The 19670-nt window shown below is 43.5% G+C and overlaps 2 protein-coding genes across 3 annotated transcripts; one reads left to right on the top strand and one right to left on the bottom strand.

The window, feature by feature from the left end:
• Nucleotides 1–379: 379 nt before the first annotated feature.
• On the top strand, nucleotides 380–3672 carry slc7a6os (solute carrier family 7 member 6 opposite strand). Its single transcript, XM_020489174.2, has 5 exons — nucleotides 380–671; nucleotides 1373–1681; nucleotides 1895–2101; nucleotides 2904–3036; nucleotides 3175–3672. Exons 1-5 carry the CDS (start codon nucleotides 480–482, stop codon nucleotides 3282–3284), a joined length of 951 nt encoding a protein of 316 aa, XP_020344763.1. The 5' UTR covers nucleotides 380–479; the 3' UTR covers nucleotides 3285–3672.
• Nucleotides 3669–19057, bottom strand: LOC109895475 (Y+L amino acid transporter 2-like). 2 transcript variants are annotated; one of them, XM_020489175.2, is made up of 10 exons: nucleotides 18929–19057; nucleotides 11084–11672; nucleotides 10335–10460; nucleotides 10070–10214; nucleotides 9453–9576; nucleotides 8947–9050; nucleotides 6481–6577; nucleotides 6068–6217; nucleotides 5730–5913; nucleotides 3669–5556 (listed from the first exon to the last, which is right to left on the bottom strand). In XM_020489175.2, exons 2-10 carry the CDS (start codon nucleotides 11583–11585, stop codon nucleotides 5489–5491), a joined length of 1500 nt encoding a protein of 499 aa, XP_020344764.1. In that variant the 5' UTR covers nucleotides 11586–11672; nucleotides 18929–19057; the 3' UTR covers nucleotides 3669–5488. The 2 variants fall into 2 exon arrangements, with proteins under 2 accessions (XP_020344764.1, XP_020344765.1); XM_020489176.2 differs by lacking the exon at nucleotides 18929–19057 and adding an exon at nucleotides 13806–13837.
• Nucleotides 19058–19670: the final 613 nt, after the last annotated feature.

Genomic DNA, 19670 nt, shown 5'->3' with positions numbered 1-19670 from the left:
GAAGGAAAGGCAGCCGAAGGAGGAATTGGCGTTGGGGGTGACCAGTGAAATATACCTGCTGGAGTGCTTGCTACAGGTGGGTGCTGCTATGGTGACCAGTGAGCTGAGATAGGGCGAGGCTTTACCTAGCAAAGACTTACAGCCTACTGTAGCATACCATGTTATATAATAAATATGTTGCTGGAGTCATTGCAAATCAATTTGTGCCACTTGTGTAGCCTACCTGGAGCTGACAAACAGATTGAATCAGTGGTGAAAAAAGTAAGTCACCCAAAAGTCATACTTGAGTAAAAGTAAAGATAGAAAAATTATACTCCAGTCTAGTAGGTGGCGGTAATGCAACATTTATTGGATGCCAACCGCCGTTCAACCTCATAGAAGAAGATACAATAGTGGAAAAATAAGAAGAACCCTGCCTCCTCTTTCACAAGTGCGACTATAGCTAGCTAGTTACGGTAGCGACAGCTGGAGCAGTAGCCATGGATCCAAGCACCACTATTCTCCGGGTGAAAAGAAAGAGAGGAACTGACCCTGCCGATGCTTTGCTACTTGCCTGTAAACGTATTCGACCAGAGACCACATCCCAGACCGCTGGGGAATCTGTGCCTGAGCCGGATGATACAGAGGTTGAGAATTCGGTCTTCAAACTCGTGGCGACCGTAGCATCACAGGTATGGGCCGCTGTCAAACCACGGTGTCTCGTGGGCGCTGGACACAGTCTGCTGGTGCTGCGCAAGACAATAGAGTCTGCTGTTTAGCTAACTAACTATGGTTAGCTTATCAGCTGGTTAACGAACGTTATGTTTATTACTAGTTAGCTATCTAAATTAGATCTTCTCTCCAGCTCAAGTCATCCTTACTTAGCAAACTGGCTAGCTCGCTTTGTGTTGATTAGCAAGCTAGCCAATGTTAGCTGGCTAACAACACTTATAGCTATCGTTAGCAAGCTAGCTAGCCAGCCAGCCTACGTTCTAGATAACGTTAAATTCACAGCACCATTATCTGGTGTACCTGCCTTTTTGTATTCATGCCATTTCAAGACCATGGGACAATATTAATTTGTATAGCTATCTAGCTATGAGGACATAATCCTTCGCAACACCTGTTGTTTGGGTAGAAAATAACTTTTGTTCGCAGATGACTTGTGTGGTCATGGTCCTGAAAGTCAGACAGTCATAGCTAGGTAGCTAGTTTCTATGACCTACTTCTTCTACATTGTTTTATTTTCAATCTTAATGTGTTCTTAGCACTCAAACAGTTCTGTTAGCTAAGTTAATTTAATGAATCTTTAATGTAATGCACTGCCAGTCTTATTAGTCTCTCAACCCTCTTTGTTAGGATAACTGTTTCCCAACTCTGTCACTATTCTCAGGATGCCCCGGTCCAGACACATGTTCGTGAAGCACTGACCCGCCCCCGCATGGCCCACGCCCTGCGCCCCTCCGCAGGCAGCTCCCAGAGGATTGTGGGAGATCTACGGAGCGCTAAGTGGAGCACCAGGCGGGAGGAGCGATACAGGATCCTCTCCAGCCATCGAGCAGGGCTGCCAGCAGAACAGCCCCCCTCAACGCAGCCAGAGCCCACAGAGGAGGAGCCAGGCAAAAATGCCTGGAGCCTGGGTGAAGTTCAGGTGTTTGACATTATCCAGGAAGATGGGGACCAGGACAAAGCTTCTAGCAAGGTAAGTGTGAACCGGGCTCCCTAATGTTTAGCTAGAGCTGGGGAAATGTTCTTAAAACCAGGATATCCTATGTAAACGTATCAGTTCCAACAGTTCCCATATGATGAATTCAGTTGATCCAGATTGTAGCCTACCTGCCACTGACATACAGGCCTAATATTTGGATGGCTTGAATATGATGCTTATTGTGTGACTGCACTCTGTGTTTCCCAGTTGCTGACCCCTGACCCAGAGACTATCCTGTGTAACTCGATGAAGATGATCCGTGAGAAGCTGAGTGTGTCTGGAGAGGGTGTGGGTGTTGAGCATCGGGAACGGGAGGACGACTACGTGTATGACCTTTACTACCAGGAAACTGTCACAGCAGGCTGGATCCAGGACATCCTGTCCGTCAGGCCCTACTCAGACGAGGGAGAGTTGGTAAGGATCCGAACACAATACTCAAATGCAATGTACATTCATGATACAAGTATGACCATTCTCAGCCATGCAGATAACTTAGCCTAACACATAGACCAATCTCAATTGTACCCTCCTAATTGGTTTGGTGAACCGCTGTGGTATCTGACTAATCTCGTCTTCCAGCCGACTCTTTCTCTTTCAAACTGTCTGGTTTCAGTGCCTCAGAAAGGGACTTGAATGGAGCCTATGGCAGGATTGGGAAGAAGTCCAGCTGGATTTCATTAGCTGATCTGTCAAAATTCAAAAGGCACTCGCACATCTGAGCAATGTCTTTGCAGGTGCATGGCAACAGTTGAACAAGATGAAGGAAACCGCACACCGCTCTTGGTAGTATCACTGATATTTAATAAGCGTATCGGCCTCGCAGCCTTCATCAGAGCTTTTAGCTGATCTGTCACCATCTACCAGAACCCCAATGTAGAGGGGAGGTTCTGAGGGATTTCAAAGCGCAAGCAGTAAAAGTGATTTTAGCCGAAACAAGGAAGGGAAATGGGGAAAGTTTTCAAACTGTGCCCAAACTCAGACTCAATTGGGCTTCCCAAAACTATGGTTGCGGTTATAACTTTTTACAAATTCTAATAGAGATGTAGCAGGCTCTCTCTCTAGATTTTAACCCATGCCACTTTCAAATGCAAGGCCCACTTTGTTGCACTGTGTTTCCAGGCTCTATATGCGGTAGCAATTGAGCCTGGGATGAGGTTAGTATCTGAATAACATAAAATGGTGCAGGAGGGATAACCTCGATGTCTTGGTTTTCCAGGTGCCTGACTTGGTGGTGAATGAGGAAGAAGTGTATGAGGACGAGGATGATGAGAATGATGAGGGGAACTGGAGGAATGACTACCCAGATGAAGACGGTGAGGATGGCAGCGACAGAGAGGAGCGCTATGGAGGTAGGCTAGTACTTTTTCTTTTTTCATTGTACAAACTTCACAGAAGCTTCACGCAATGATTATCAAAGCTCCCGTATTAAGGATAGTTGTGTTACTAGTTTCTCTCCGGAACCTAATTTTGCCGTTCTCATGCTGAAGGGTACTGGGAAGAGGAGCACTCGTACAGTCGGAGATCCTGGGACCAGTACCAGAGCGAGGTGATGCAAGAATTGGATGATGACGATGGAGACAAGGATGACTCCGACTGATCTCCAACTTCGAGTATTGGTGGATGTGTTTGAGTGTCCTTTTTTACTGTGCAAGTGTTGGTGTGAATTTGTGTGAGATGTGTCGCACAACCGTGGTATACTTTGTGTGCTTCTTGTTAAATTTGTATGTTGGTGAGATGGTTTGGACTGCGTGTTTGCCTTTTTGTGCATGTTAGTATGTACATGTAAGCGTATGGTAGTGAATCATTGTGTGTTAATGTTTGGGTCTACATTCCCTGTCACATGGAGATTGTACTCTTGAAGTGTGAGTGACGTTTGAAAGATTAACTCTGAATCCCTTTTGTAAATATGTAGATGTGTATAAAATAAAGCTTTCAAAATAAATGTGCATTTATTGCTGTAATGAATTAAAATATACTGCAAACTGGTTAAGAAGTTTTATTGCTAAAACTACACAAATTAGATAACCATCAAATCTCCCATGGGGCATTTTGTGAAGTTAGTTGGCTCAGTCTTGTTTGCCAGCTGTCATTCCCCAGAACAAAATATACTGGAGTTCAGTGGCTTCATTGAGTATTGGCCCAGGATATCCTTTGCATGTGTTTGATTCACTGCTGCTGCCCCAACAAGCCCATCAAGTGATCCCAAACTGTTGGTAAAGCTGACATGACCTCATGAGTAACCCTCCAAAGACCATGTTGCCATTGCTGAGATTGCATGGCATTTAGTTGGGGCTGTTGCACATTTTCCAAAGCAATACAGAGAATGTTTGGGTGGGATTGGTTTTTCAGGTTAATGAATATAGTATAATTAGATATAGGTCAAGCCCCATTACAGAAAATGTGTGCGTATGGACAAATACTGTGGATATAGTTGACATAATTGAATACATTAACCTTATTGAGGTCAAGCAGCATTTCACAGAAAAATTAGCACGTGATAACTGAAGTTTTCCAGAGGGCTGGAAAAAACACTGAACATGGCAGCAGACGGAGTCATTTGTTCCCCTTTTCCAAAAATCATCCATAACTCAAAAGCTCCATGAAAACACAGACCTTAGCATCACTTTTAAGAAATACATTTTAATATTTATAAAAATCAGTCTGTTTACATGTCCCTTTGGCATATGCAGTGTACAAAACATTAAGAACGACATCCTGATGTTGAGTTGCACCCCCTTTGGCCCTCAGAACAGCCTCAAGATGTTGAAAGCATTCCACAGGGATGCTGGCCCATGTTGACTCCAATGCTTCTCACAGTTGTGTCAAGTTGGATGGATGTCGTTTGGGTGGTGGACCATTCTTGATATACACGGGAAACTGTTGAGCGTGAAAAACCCAGTAGAGTTGCAGTTCTTGACACGCTCAAACCGGTGCGCAGGACAGCTACTACCATACCCCATTCAAGGGCATTTAAATATTTTGTCTTTCCCATTCACCCTCTAAATGGCACACAGCCACAATCCATGTCTCAATTGTCTCAAGGCTTAAAAGTCCTTCTTTAGTCTGTCTCCCCCATCTACACTGATTGAAGTGGATTTCACCTGGATTCACCTAGTCAGCCTATGTCATGGAAAGAGCAGGTGTTCCTAATGTTTTGTACACTCCGTGTATATGTTTTTGACAGGCACAGCACATTCAAATTCTAAAAATGAAAGTGTACTTTGAGATCATAAAACTAAATTGTCTAACCTCTCTAGGTAATTCCATCACAAGATATGAGATGTATAGCCATCTTACATGGATCTCCAGCCCCTGAGAAGGGAGAGACCTCCACAGGCTCCAGATGTGGATCTCACCCCCTCAGCTCATACATCAGGCAGGGGACAATGCTATGTCAGGAGATGGGGAGAAGTGAAACTATGAGTAGTATAATGACATAAGGAGGAGGGGATGTCCTAGAGTACTGGTCAGATGACCATGGCTTTCCTTGGGATCTGTCCTGGCCCAATGCTTAACTTCACATGAACCATCAGGCACCAGGTTGGCGACAGTGAAAAGCAACTGGAGTCCCACACTGTCACCTCTCTATTCCTGTCTGTGTGTGTAAACGTGTGTATAGTGTCCCAACTTGTAAACTATAGACTAATGTAGTAGTGAGACATTCAGGTAAAATTTATAAATATTTCCTTGTTTTTGCAAAAGAGATGAATTTCCATGAGTTGGTCCCATGAGTCTGTTTGTGAATTGCAAAGGGTGGTGGGTAACATGGTGAGAACCTTGTGTCATGGTTGGGAGTGAGGTTTACTCACTGATGTCCATCTCGGTGAGCACACAGAAACAGGTGAGCTGGGTGAAGCGTGTGAAAGAACCTGGCACAAGAGAAAGAAAGAGTTAAGAGCAATCATAAATTACTAAAAGAAAATACTGATTCCACATCTCTCAATGGAATTATTTTTAAACTATTATACAAGACAGGAATATAAATCAGTTCTTATTTGAAAACAGGCTGAGGAAAGGGTCTTATTTAGAGAGGGAAACTCACATAGTAACTTTGTAATGTAGGGTGGGCGTTTGGACTCGGGCAGGTGGATGCCCAGGAAGTAGATTGGCACTCCTGAGATGGCAATGGCGATGCCAATGAGAGAGTTGATGGTGTCACTGTAGAGTGGCACTGCCACAAGGAACACAGTGCAACAACAGAAGATGATGGGGTACAACAGGGTCAACTGTACACAGGAACACAAGGACAGACATGTAAGGAAGAAGAAGAAAATAACATTTATTGTTGCCTTACATGTAACTACTTATCTTTAGTCTATTAATTGGTCAAGTATGAACATACTGGTTCACGGGTGAGACAGTCAAGTTATCTCATCTCACCTTGAGTGGTCTGGGTCTGTCTGGTTCCTTCCAGCGCAAGTAGATCTGCCCAGCGATAGACAGACCCATAAAGAACCAGTAGCTGAAGCTGTAGTAGTTGATCAGCTGGAAGACATCCTCCACAGTCAGGTATACCAAGGCCATGGCACACTGTGGACACAAAAAAAAGACACTGGTCAACAGAGGCAGAATGTATGACTCGCCAACAAGGGGAGACATGGCTCATCAGCATCATCCACACCAGAGTCAGGAAGCTGCACTGGGCATGTCCATCCACCAGGTGTCAGCACTGACAGCAGGATTGCATTGATGTGGACAGTGGAGATGAGTCTACTTTGTTTGTTTGGCATAGAAGTTGATGACATTGTTCTAAAGTTTGTGATGTAAGTGATGTAGGAAAAGGGGGTGCTTACGTTGAAGAGCAGAGCAGGGACAGGTGTATACCTCTCCGCATGAATCATTGATAAGGCGTCCGGGAGGTGACCTTCACGAGCACCCACGAAGAACAGCCTGCCAACGGCAGAGGTATCACTTAGAGATCGTGCTGAGCGATTAGTGCTTTGTTTGGTCAGTTCAGTTTCGGTTGCATTATTTAATGCACTATGCATTATGTGGGTTGAACAACACAGAATTTAAAAAATCATAAAAGTCCCATGATGGTAGTGCCTGCCCATTACTGTTTATCACTTATTAATCAACAGTTATTCACATGATTTTACTTAAATTAAGTATTTCAGTTGTTGTATAAATTACATTTGATGACTTTATTATTTAATTCCAATTCATCACCTCATCTCTATAGAGCTCCTGCCTATGTTGTCTGACAAAATCATCTTTTCTTATATTTAACCTTTATTTACCTAGGTAAGTCTTATTTACAATGACGACCTACCCCAGCCAAACCTAGACGAGGCTGGGCCAATTGTGCGCTGCCTTATGGAACTCCCAATCACAGCCAGATGTGATACAGCCTGGAATCGAACCAGGGACTGTAGTGATGCCTCTTGCACTGAGACACAGTGCCTTAGGCCGCTGCGCCACTCAGGAGCCCAAACTATTTCAATAGTTCTTCAAAGTAAATAAGGCCTACTTTTATGACTGCTGAATACCAACTGTCCATCACTTAGATCATGTATTTTCAGATAGTGATACCTCACGAAGCAACTGCCCTCTATCCCTCTCAATCGCGCCTCTTCTGTCTCTTCTCTCCCTCTCCGTGGCTGCCCCACACAAACCAGACAAATAGCCGTGCAATGGATTATGGTCAATGTGGTTAATAATCATGTTTTCTGCGCTAAACTACGTAGAAAATTGGCCTATTGGTAACTACAACTCCCTGCTACATCGCACAGTTCAGGCATGATCTGATTTATGACGAGTGAGACTGCAGCCAACGTGTGAATTGAGAGCTCAAAAAAAAGAGAACGAAACTGAATTCAAATAATTTAACAGATGTTGGTCAATTACAAAAATAACATACATTTCGGTTAATCGCTCAGCACTAGCGGCCCCTAGAGTATCTAGACAACATAATGGTAAATCTGTGGCATACAGCATATACAAAAGTATGTGGACACCCCTTGAAATTAGTGGAATCGTCAATTTCAGCCACATCCTTTGCTCACAGGTGTTTAAAATTGCGCACACAGTCATGCAATCTCCATAGACAAACATTGGCAGTAGAATGGCCTTACTGAAGAGCTCAGTAACTTTCAAATTGACACAGTCATAGGATGTCATCTTTCCAATAAGTAAATTAGTCAAATTTCTGCCGTGCTAGAGCTGCCCCGGTCAACTGTAAGTGGTGTTATTGTGAAGTGGAAAAGTCTATGAGCAGCAACGGCTCAGCCGCGAAGTGGTAAGCCACACAAGCTCACAGAACAGGACCACGAGTCCTGAAGAGTTCCAAACTGCCTCGAAGCAACGTCAACTTCGGGAGCTTCATGAAATGGATTTCCATGGCCGAGCAACCGCACGCACACAAGCCTAAGATCACCATGCACAATGCCAAGTGTTGGCTGTAGTGGTCTAAAGCTTGCTGCCAATGGACTCTAGAGCAGCGGAAACGCGTTCTCTGACAGTCCATCTGACGAATCTGGGTTTGGCAGATGCTAGGAGAACACTACCTACCCGAATGCATAGTGCCAACTGTAAAGTTTGGTGGAGGAGGAATTAATGGTCTGGGTCTTTCATGGTTTGGGCTAGGCCCCTTAGTACAGTGAAGGAAAATCTTAACGCTACAGCCTACAATGACATTCTAGACGATTCTGTGCTTCCAATTTTGTGGCAACAGTTTGGGGAAGGCCCGTTCCTGTTTCAGCATGACAATGCCCCCGTGCACAAAGCGAGGTCCATACAGAAATGGTTTGTCGAGATCGGTGTTGAAGAACTTGACTGGCCTGCACAGAGCCCTGACCTCAACCTCACCCAACACCTTTGGGACAAATTAAAACACTGACTGCGAGCCAGGGATAATCGACCAACATCAGTGCCCAACCTCACTAATGCTCGTGGCTGAATGGGTACGAGTCCCCGCAGCAATGTTCCAACATCTAGTGGAAAGCCTTCCCAGAAGAGTGGAGGCTGTTATAGCAGCAAAGGGGGGACCAACTCCATATTAATGCCCATGATTTAGGAATGAGACGTTCGACGAGCTGGTGTCCACATACTTTTGTCAATTTAGTGCACCTCCGTAGCCATTACCAGAAAGTAACTCCAGATGGGTTTTATTATAGAACGTCACTATAAAAACCAGCGGAGCTCAACATAACCAGAGATATAACCAGATGGAACATGGAAATCAAGACCTTAGACTGTACAGCAAGACTATAAAGTTTAGGGCATTGTATGGGAGTGTATGTGTTTGTCACAGGGTTTACCTGGATGCGGCGATAATAGATGCGTTTAGCCCTCCATAACAGGACAGAGCCACAGCGATGGGGATGGTCCAGCTCATCACTCCCAGAGTGTGGTCGGCAAACGTCTACAGAGAAGATTTAATTTGATCTCAAAAACACAGTTTTCCAGGGGGCACTTTTACACATTTATAAAGAAAGATCCATATCTAAATGGGAGTCTGTTGGACTCCAATTAACCATCCAGACTCTCACTGGGCCGGGCCAGCCGACAGCGTTGCCTGAGGGTGAGCAGACGCTTATAGAATCAAAAGCCAAACAGGTCTAGGAACAGAACATCAACTCAATGTATACATAAATAAAAAGCAAGGGCATTAATCGCCTGGTAATAACTTCAACATGTGGCATGTGGGTCGGCGCTGCATGCAATTTACCTCTCAAACTACATTCCCAGAAATCTGAGCAATAATCTGCTCTTCAACAGCTCTATTCCATGCTATAAAAGTGAGAGCACTTAATTCTGAATTCACCACAGCCACGGCATCACTGGCGAGGATGGCACTCATGTCCAGCACGGCGTAGTAAGCCACGTTAGTCATGATATATATGATCGTGACAATGGGCATGGAGATGGCAATGGACAGGGGCAGGTTCCTATGGAAACAGGGTAAGAGGTCAAACATTATCATTCATACAATATACGTCTCTCTCTCTGCTTGGCATATACTCTTACCGGAGTTTACTTGCTTTAACCTACAGTGCAACATGGTGGTAAGGTTACATGTCAATGGCGTTAATGTGTGAATGTACATACAGTAGGTTCTACTTCGGAATAACAGCCATCTGCCAGCGATCACTATGGAACTCCATTATCTACCACTGCATTCACACATCCTTGTTACCAAAGCTTCCTCCAATTAGTAACAGAACCCAGTTACCGTTCTAGCACGGGAGGGGAGCAGTTTGTGCTTCAGCAGACCGCTCTGTTGGATTCGTTGTCATGCCAAACTGTCATGTACGACAAAGGAGTTGGCTAAAGCACAAGCAGATCTGTGGCCAGGCTAGTTAATGACTGACTATAGAGGCGGAAATCAAACAGGTCAATAACGGTATGTTTGGTATGTGTTTGTCAGGGTGTCACGAGTACCTCTCTGGGTCCTTGATCTCCTCGGTAACAAAGTTGAGTGTGTCCCAGCCCGAGTAGGAGAACAGGGCAGAGTACAGGGCCAAGGCAATGTCTCCTGGGTCTGTAGAAGAGCCCTGGAACGACGCCTCAAAGTTCACGGTGTATCCTGAGAGGATAATCACTAATTACAATAATTACTATTCAACCTCTCATGCAAATGGGATAAAAATCTGATATGAAAATGAATCAACGGTAGTGTGTTGGCAGCAGTGTTAGTGTCACTGACCTTGGCATAGTTTCACTATGCCTGTGATGATGATGACGATGAGGGCGAGAACTTTGGCATAAGTGAAGACATCCTGCACCCTGGTGCCCCACTTCACGTAGGCCGAGTTGATGAACGTCAGCAAACCTAGGCCAACCGAAGACAGTGTTCACACAACATCAGCAGACGAGCACTTAGCAGAAGACTGGTAAAGATCAAAGATCAGAGCCAAATTGTTTTACTGTGCTGTGAGACTTTCAATCACACAGTACTCTTTCAATTAGTTACATGTTATGTGTTACAATTCACAGGTCACATGATGAGAGGACTCGAAGCTTCTTAACTTTGAGAGTAGTTCTGCCTGCTCTATTGGGCTTCTGTCTGTACAGATGCACAGTCCAGTGAGTGCACACACATGCATGAAAACAGATTTGGAATCAGTTAAAATGTACACCCTGTAATGCAGGAACTGTATGTACTATTTCTTGGCCCAAATGTTAGCATACCGGTCTGCTGAAGTAGCGAAGGGTTACTGAAAATGGGTATAAGGTAGGAAGGTACTGGAAAACCTAGAGAGCAAGTCCTACTAAGAGCAATTTGAGAGCAATTTTAGTGACTCAACTTAAATGAAACAGTCTGCTAATATTCTATTTTTACAGTGTCTGCATTTCAGAGAGTGTCCTTTGACACTTTGTTTGCCACTTGTGAGAGAAGGATAAAGGAAAAAGTGAGGCAGAGAGGGCGTAAGCGCGTCATAAGTGTTTACTCACATATGCAGGCGGCTGCGATGAGGCGCGAGGCTGAGTAGGGTGGCTCACACGTGGGGAACAGTGGCTGCACCAGGTAGTTAGCGAACGTTATGGCGATGACCGCCTGACTGGTGGGCTCAATGATGAGCAGTGATGTCCACAGGCGAATAAAGGCAATGAATGGACCAAAGGACTCCAGGATATAGGCATAGCTGGCCCCGGACTTGGTGATGGTGGTGCCCAGCTCTGCGTAACACAGAGCGCCGACCACTGAGAATATTCCACCGATGGCCCAGATGACCAGCGACAGGCCGTAGGAGGCGCTGTAGATGAGCACACCCTTGGGAGACACGAAGATGCCGGAGCCAATCATGTTGCCCACGATGAGGCTGACTCCGTTGAGCAGGGAGATCTCCTTCTTCATCTGCATGCTCTCTTTAGCCTGCTCGGGGGCCACGGCTGAGGCGCCGTCGGGGTGCGAGGAGCTGCCGTTCAGCTTCCTGGTCTCGTCCTGGTTCCCCATGCTGGGATTGTCTGTCTGGGGTCCTAGCTGGCTGGCTACTTCTGGGAAAAGGGTCCCCTCTGACTAGGTGCTATCTGCCCTAAGAGACTAGAGACAAGAAAGGAGAAGACAGAGAATTAGAGATTTGAAAGAGAAAAAGAAAACTAGCATGGCCTAATGCCTCTGAAGCAAATCCCTCTACTCTCCTTCAAGCCCACTCACCGGTGCAGTGGAAACCTCTGCAGCTCTGGGAGGCCCCATCATTGCCCATCATCTCACACCCATGTCTAAACTGTATGAACGTTTTAAAGAAATAATTGACAATAACCCTCCTTTTTAATTTCCACATGTAGCAAGCAATTTTACAGTTGCATCGTCTATGACAATGTTTGACAGCTATCGTCGACGGTGACGACATTGTGATGTCACAAACAATGGTGTAGTATATTTGAATTTGACTGCAGGGCGACATGCCAAATGGCCTATTCCCTATTTGCCATAGGCCTAATACATTTCAATGCATATGTGGTAGTTAGACTATAATATAATGCAAGAGAACAATGTAGATTGTAGAAAGAGCAGAGAGCACCAACACAGCCCGAAATGTCAGATAGGCCTATATCATTGGTTGCTTGGGAAAAAGGGCACACATACACATAGGCTACTGTGAATACAAATGGCAGTAAACGTTACTTTCACAAGTTAAATTTTTAAACAAATGTGTTTTTTTGTTGTTTTTTTCACCTTTATTTAACCAGGTAGCCTAGTTGAGAACAAGTTCTCATTTACAACTGCGACCTGGCCAAGATAAAGCATAGCAGTGTGAACAGACAACTCAGAGTTACACATGGAGTAAACAATTAACAAGTCAATAACACAGTAGAAAAAAAAGAGAGTCAAAATACATTGTGTGCAAAAGGCATGAGGAGGTAGGCGAATAATTACAATTTTGCAGATTAACACTGGAGTGATAAATTATCAGATGGTCATGTACAGGTAGAGATACTGGTGTGCAAAAGAGCAGAAAAGTAAATAAATATAAACAGTATGGGGATGAGGTAGGTCAAATTGGGTGGGCTATTTACCGATAGACTATGTACAGCTGCAGCGATCGGTTAGCTGCTCAGATAGCAGATGTTTGAAGTTGGTGAGGGAGATAAAAGTCTCCAACTTCAGCGATTTTTGCAATTCGTTCCAGTCACAGGCAGCAGAGAACTGGAACGAAAGGCGGCCAAATGAGGTGTTGGCTTTAGGGATGATCAGTGAGATACACCTGCTGGAGCGCGTGCTACGGGTTGGTGTTGCCATCGTGACCAGTGAACTGAGATAAGGCAGAGCTTTACCTAGCATGGACTTGTAGATGACCTGGAGCCAGTGGGTCTGGCGACGAATATGTAGCGAGGGCCAGCCGACTAGAGCATACAGGTCGCAGTGGTGGGTGGTATAAGGTGCTTTAATAACAAAATGGATGGCACTGTGATAGACTGCATCCAGTTTGCTGAGTAGAGTATTGGAAGCTATTTTGTAGATGACATCGCCGAAGTCGAGGATCGGTAGGATAGTCAGTTTTACTAGGGTAAGTTTGGCGGCGTGAGTGAAGGAGGCTTGGTTGCGGAATAGAAAGCCGACTCTAGATTTGATTTTAGATTGGAGATGTTTGATATGAGTCTGGAAGGAGAGTTTGTAGTCTAGCCAGACACCTAGGTACTTATAGATGTCCACATATTCTAGGTCGGAACCATCCAGGGTGGTGATGCTAGTCGGGCGTGCGGGTGCAGGCAGCGAACGGTTGAAAAGCATGCATTTGGTTTTACTAGTGTTTAAGAGCAGTTGGAGGCCACGGAAGGAGTGTTGTATGGCATTGAAGCTCGTTTGGAGGTTAGATAGCACAGTGTCCAAGGAAGGGCCGGAAGTATACAGAATGGTGTCGTCTGCGTAGAGGTGGATCAGGGAATCGCCCGTAGCAAGAGCAACATCATTGATATATACAGAGAAAAGAGTCGGCCGGAGAATTTAACCATGTGCCCCTTAGTCTGACCAGAGTACCTTCTTCCATATGTTTGGGGAGTCTCCCACATGCCCTTTGGCGAACACCAAACGTGTTTGCTTATATTTTTACTTTAAGCAATAGCTTTTTTTCTGGCCACTCTTCCGTAAAGCCCAGCTCTGGAGTATACGGCTTAAAGTGGTCCTTTTATAACTCAACCCTGATCTGTACTTCTCCACAACTTTGTCCCTGACCTGTTTGGAGAGCTCCTTGGTCTTCATGGTGCCGCTTGCTTGGTGGTGCCCCTTGCTTAGTGGTGTTGCAGACTCTGGGGCCTTTCTGATGAGAAATTATGTAAATATATCACTAGCCACTTTAAACAATGCTACCTTATATAATGTTACTTACCCTACATTATTCATCTCATATGCATACGTATATACTGTACTCTATATCATTGACTGCATCCTTATGTAATACATGTATCACTAGCCACTTTAACTATGCCACTTTGTTTACATACTCATCTCATATGTATATACTGTACTCGATACCATCTACTGTATCTTGCCTATGCTGCTCTGTACCATCAGTCATTCATATATCCTTATGTACATATTCTTTATCCCCTTACACTGTATATAAGACAGTAGTTTTGGAATTGTTAGTTAGATTACTTGTTGGTTATTATTGCATTGTCGGAACTAGAAGCACAAGCATTTCGCTACACTCGCATTAACATCTGCTAACCATGTGTATGTGACAAATAAAATTTGATTTGATTTGATTTGAACAGTTGTATATATACTGAGATCATGTGACACTTAAATAAAGTCTACCTGTGTGCAATCTAACAAATTCTGTGACTTCTGAAGGTAATAGGTTGCACCAGATCTTATTTAGGGTCTTCATAGCAAAGGGGTCGAATACATATGCACGCACCACATTTTCCATTTTGATTTGTTTTTTTTATTGTTTGAAACAAGTTATTTTTTTCATTTCACTTCACCAATTTGGACTATTTTGTGTATGTCCATTAAATTAAATCCAAATAAAAATCCATTTAAATTACAGGTTGTAATGCAACTAAATAGGAAAAATGCCAAGGGGGTGAATACTTTTGCAAGGGACTGTAGCTATATATAAGCTAGTGGGCTAGACTGCATAGTCTGTATAATGAAACAATCCCTAGTAAGCTATTGTTTTGATGGTGGACTGATTGTATTTTTTATTTTATTTTTATTTTTAGGGTGTAAATCAGCTTTTAATAGTGCAGATAGTTTGTTGATCCCCCAGACTTGCTTGGGCCAAGAAACACGAGCAATGGGCATTAGACCGGTGGAAATCTGTTCATTGGTCTGATGAGTCCAAATTTAGATTTTTGGTTCCAACCTCCGTGTCTTTGTGAGACGCAGAGTAGTTGAACGGATGATCTCTGCATGTGTGGTTCCCACCGTGAAGCTTGGAGGAGGAGGTGTGATGGCGTGGGGGTGCTTTGCTGGTGACACTGTCTATGATTTATTTAGAATTCAAGACACACTTAACCAGCATGGCTATCACAGCATTCTGCAGCGATACGCCATCCCATCTGGTTTGCATCTGGCTTGTGTGTGGCTGATCGGCCATGGAAACCCATTTCATGAAGCTCCTGACAAACAGTTCTTGTGCTGATGTTGCTTCCCGGGGCAGTTTGGAATTAGGTAGTGAATGTTGCAACCGAGGAAAGACGATTTTAGTTGACTTATAGTTGATCGGGGCAGCTCTATCAGGGCAGAAATTTGACGAACTGACTTGTTGGAAAAGTGGCATCCCATGACAGTGCCACATTTAAAGTCACTCAGATTTTCAGTAAGGCCATTCTACTGCCAATGTTTGTCTAAGGAGATTGCATGGCTGTGTTCTCAGTTTTATACACCTGGCAGCAACGGGTGTGGCTGAAATAGCTGAATCCACTTATTTGAAGGTGTGTCCACATACTTTTGTAAATATTAAATATGTATTTTTAAGGCAATCTGCAAATTCCACTATTGTGCCTAATCCTTATTGTGGCTAGCTCCACAACACATAATCAGGTCCGGTCAAGCATCACTAGCCAGATGAAGCTAGCTGGCTGCTTATAACGTTAGCTTTGGGCAACAGGGTTAAGTAGCAGGCTAGTCATTTATTTTCATGAACTGAAGTTCAATTTCAATAGACGAACAACAAGTGGCAACCTAGCTAATACTTACAAGGATTCCTAAAACATTGCTAAGAATAATGAAAATTACTCCTGTTTCTACTTGCTCATTGTTTTCAGGCTGGTTGTAGTGGTGCGAGCTAGGCACCAAGCTAAAGCTAGCTACCCCAGAAGTTGCGGTCTAACAAATTATGCTTTATTACCAACGCGGTATTGTAAGCACATCGTTCGTGGCCGGTGTTTGCTTGTTTGCAGACTTTTTTGTACAGCTTTGACAGTGCTACTGTATCTTTTTTCACACGCAAAGACCCAAACAGCGTTCCATACTATGGATGCCGTGAAGCCAATAGCAGTGATGCTATTACTGTGTAACTCCGGTAGGGCAACATCTGAAAAATAACGCACTTGGTAGTGTGTACCGGTGCTCGACCAGTCGGCGAAAACCAACATCACCCACGACAGAGAACGGTTGATTGTCAAGGGCAATGAATTCTATTATCTTGGCTTTAATGGATTTCACCCTTGAGTTGTCTCGCTGAAATTGTCTTACTCTTTCAAATGACTGCTTGACTTGTTGACTGCTCGATCCACACAGCAGACATTGTGTGGGCTATGCCTTTATTTAACCATTTAGGCTAGTTGAGAACAAGTTCTCATTTGCAACTGCGACCTGGCCAAGATAAAGCAAAGCAGTTCGACACATACAACAACACAGAGTTACACATGGAATAAACAAACATACAATCAATAATACAGTAGAAATATCTATATACAGCATGTACAAATGAGGTAGGATAAGAGAGGTAAGGTAAGGTAGGATGTGCAGAAGATGCATGTGCAAGTAGAGATACTGGGGTGCAAAGGAGCAAGATAAATAAATAAATACCGTATGGGGATGAGGTAGATTGGATGGGCTATTTACAGATGAGCTATGTACAGGTGCAGTGATGTGTGAGCTGCTCTGACAGCTGGTGCTTAAAGCTAGTGAGGGAGGTAAGAGTCTCCAGCTTCAGAGATGTATGCAGTTCGTTCCAGTCATTGGCAGCAGAGAACTGGAAGGAGAGGCAACCAAAGGAAGAATTGGCTTTGGGGGTAACCAGTGAGATATACATGCTGGAGAGCGTGCTATGGTGGGTGCTATGGTGGGTGCTGCTATGGTGACCAGTGAGCAGAGACTTGTAGATGACCTGGAGCCTGGGGGTTGGCGACGAGTATGAAGCGAGAGCGTACAGGTCACAGTGGTGGGTAGAATATGGGGCTTTGGTGAGAAAACGGATGGCACTGTGATAGACTGCACTCCAATTTGTTGAGTAGAGTGTTGGAGGCTATTTTGTAAATGACGTCGCCGAAGTCAAGGATCGGTAGGATGGTCAGTTTTAAGAGGGTATATTTGGCAGCATGAGGGAAGGATGCTTTGTTGCGAAATAGGATGCCGATTCTAGATTTAATTTTGGATTGGAGATTTTTAATGTGAGTCTGGAAGGAGAGTTTACAGTCTAACCAGACACCTAGGTATTTGTAGTTGTCCACATATTCTAAGTCAGAACCATCCAAAGTAGTGATGCTGGACAGGCGGGCAGATGCGGGCAGCGATCATTTGAAGAGCATGCATTTAGTTTAACTTGCATTTAAGAGCAGTTGGAGGCCACGGAAGGAGAGTTGTATGGCATTGAAGCTCATCTGGAGGTTAGTTAACACAGTGTCCAAAGAAGGGCCAGAGGTATACAGAATGGTGTCGTCTGAGTAGAGGTGGATCAAAGAATCACCAGCAGCAAGAGCGACATCACTGATGTATACAGAGAAGAGAGTCGGCCAGAGAATTGAACCCTGTGGCACCCCTATAGAGACTGCCAGAGGTCCGGACAGCAGGCCCTCCGATTTGACATACTGAACTCTATCGGAGAAGTAGTTGGTGAACCAAGCGAGGCAATCATTTGAGAAACCAAGGCTGTTGAGTCTGCCAATAAGAATGTTGTAATTGACAGAGTAGAAAGCCTTAGCCAGGTCGATTAATACGGCTGCACAGTAATGTCTCTTATCGATGGAGGTTATGTGTAGCGCAAAACTTTACACATAGGTATGCACGGTACCTTTGACATCGGTTTTTAACATCGGCGTTAAACTAGACATCGACATCGACACCGATACCGATATTGGTATTTTTAGCTAATATCGGCTGATTCCGATATGTTCACCGATATATCGTGCATCCCTAGATGACAACCAATGAATTCTAAGTGGTTTAAATGGGCTTTCTCCATTCTGATTGTTTTATACTCAACCCCAAACTAGGACAAAACTGACAGTAAACTAGTCCAATTTGTCTAACTTTTCATTTATTTAGCACTGTATCATAGACTGTTTTTTTTTTAAAACAGCGGTACGTGGATCCATACCAGTATACATTAAAAGACTATATATTGCCCAGCCTTACCACCATACTCACAAGGTCTCTACACAAAGGAAAGTAATGACTTATGACTATGAGTCTTTTAAATGACCAGCCTTTCGTTTTCAGTAAAAGGATCATTCTGGGGTATGGCTTATCAAAATCTGCCAGGTAGACATAAATCATGCATCTGACCAATGTTCCCTCAAAAGAAATTAGCCCTGAGCAAATTTCTGGTCTGCTGACCACAAACTTGAACATTGCGAAAATGTTGTGCAACTTCTGCCGCGCATTTACTGTTAACACTGAGGATGGATCCACTTTAAGTTAGTTTTAACAGTAGACTGCTGTGGCTATTTGTTCATAACGTAGGCCTACCAACCATCCAACCACCAAAAACAATAGAGAAAAATGCACCCCATAACATTTTAACATGGAAATAGCTGTTCTATCATTCAGCCTACAGTAGCAGCAAATTATTACACAACCCCCAATGGATTTTGAATAAGCACTGTGACAACCAACCCCGTTCTCCCCTACAGGGAAATCGAGGATTTGAATTTTTAGCCTAAATTAGATTGATTTTGGTCTGTTTCTAAAACAATATTGACATTATGTTTACTGTAATGTTCAGTAAAACATACAGTAAAACCCTTTGCAAACGCAAGGGACCAGTCATTTTTTTTCATTTTCTTTCCAGGAAATAACAACGTCCTTTATCCTACATGGCAGGTAGGCTGTGAATCAGGCATTTACACCAACTAGTGAAATTAGTAGTAACCGCTACATTTTGTATCGGCTATTTGTCTTACCTTGTTCTTGTTTTCTGTTTATCGCTCTTGACGACCTGCCAAGATGTGTGGCTGCGGCATCCCCACTGAGCACACAGCAGAGATCAATTATCATAGTCACGTAACAACGGCAATAAACGATCACACGAATGGATACGGTCTCTCAAATACAGTATATTGGAACACTTGTATGATTCACTATTTACTTAAAAAAAATATATATATATATAAATATATCTATTTATTTATTTATTTTTATATATATGTATATATATATATATATATATATATATATATATATATATATATATATATATATATATATATACAAATAAATAAATATATACACTTTGTGTTCAGTGCATTTGTTTGATTTACAACTGCACTGGACCAAGAAACAAAAATGAAACCGATTTTTCATTTCAACGTAAAATAATGACCTGGAATCAATTATTCAGAATTCAAATCAAATGAATTTGGTTGGAGGTAAGTGAAGTGATTCTCGTTTACTGTGTAATTTCTCATCTGTGGAAATTTGCAGGTGCTTTCGGGGTGAAAAAAAGCCATTCAACCACTTTTGAAGCGAGAAAAACCCCACTGGGCACAGATGACAATTAGTCGTCTATTCCACATTGGTTCAACGTAATTTCATTGAAAGGACGAGGAAACATTGACACAACAAGTGTGTGCTCAGTGGGCTATATATTTGAGCGCAACAGTAATAGGCAACAACTCTAGAAGTAGACCTAGTTTAAACCACTGG

The sequence above is a fragment of the Oncorhynchus kisutch genome, linkage group LG8 (assembly GCF_002021735.2).
Source record: "Oncorhynchus kisutch isolate 150728-3 linkage group LG8, Okis_V2, whole genome shotgun sequence".
NCBI lineage: Eukaryota > Metazoa > Chordata > Actinopteri > Salmoniformes > Salmonidae > Oncorhynchus > Oncorhynchus kisutch.
The sequence above is the reverse complement of the archived record's forward strand: the minus strand, read 5'-3'. Positions and strand labels throughout refer to the sequence as shown.

Coding starts and splice junctions, on each gene's coding strand:
- slc7a6os (XM_020489174.2), top strand. CDS start 480: ATGGATCCAAGCACCACTATTCTCCGGGTGAAAAGAAAGAGAGGAACT. Junction 672..1,372: donor TGGCGACCGTAGCATCACAG/GTATGGGCCGCT, acceptor CACTATTCTCAG/GATGCCCCGGTCCAGACACA. Junction 3,037..3,174: donor CAGAGAGGAGCGCTATGGAG/GTAGGCTAGTAC, acceptor CTCATGCTGAAG/GGTACTGGGAAGAGGAGCAC.
- LOC109895475 (XM_020489175.2), bottom strand. CDS start 11,585: ATGGGGAACCAGGACGAGACCAGGAAGCTGAACGGCAGCTCCTCGCAC. Junction 9,051..9,452: donor CCAGTGATGCCGTGGCTGTG/GTGAATTCAGAA, acceptor TCTTCTCTGTAG/ACGTTTGCCGACCACACTCT. Junction 5,557..5,729: donor CTACATTACAAAGTTACTAT/GTGAGTTTCCCT, acceptor CTCTTGTGCCAG/GTTCTTTCACACGCTTCACC.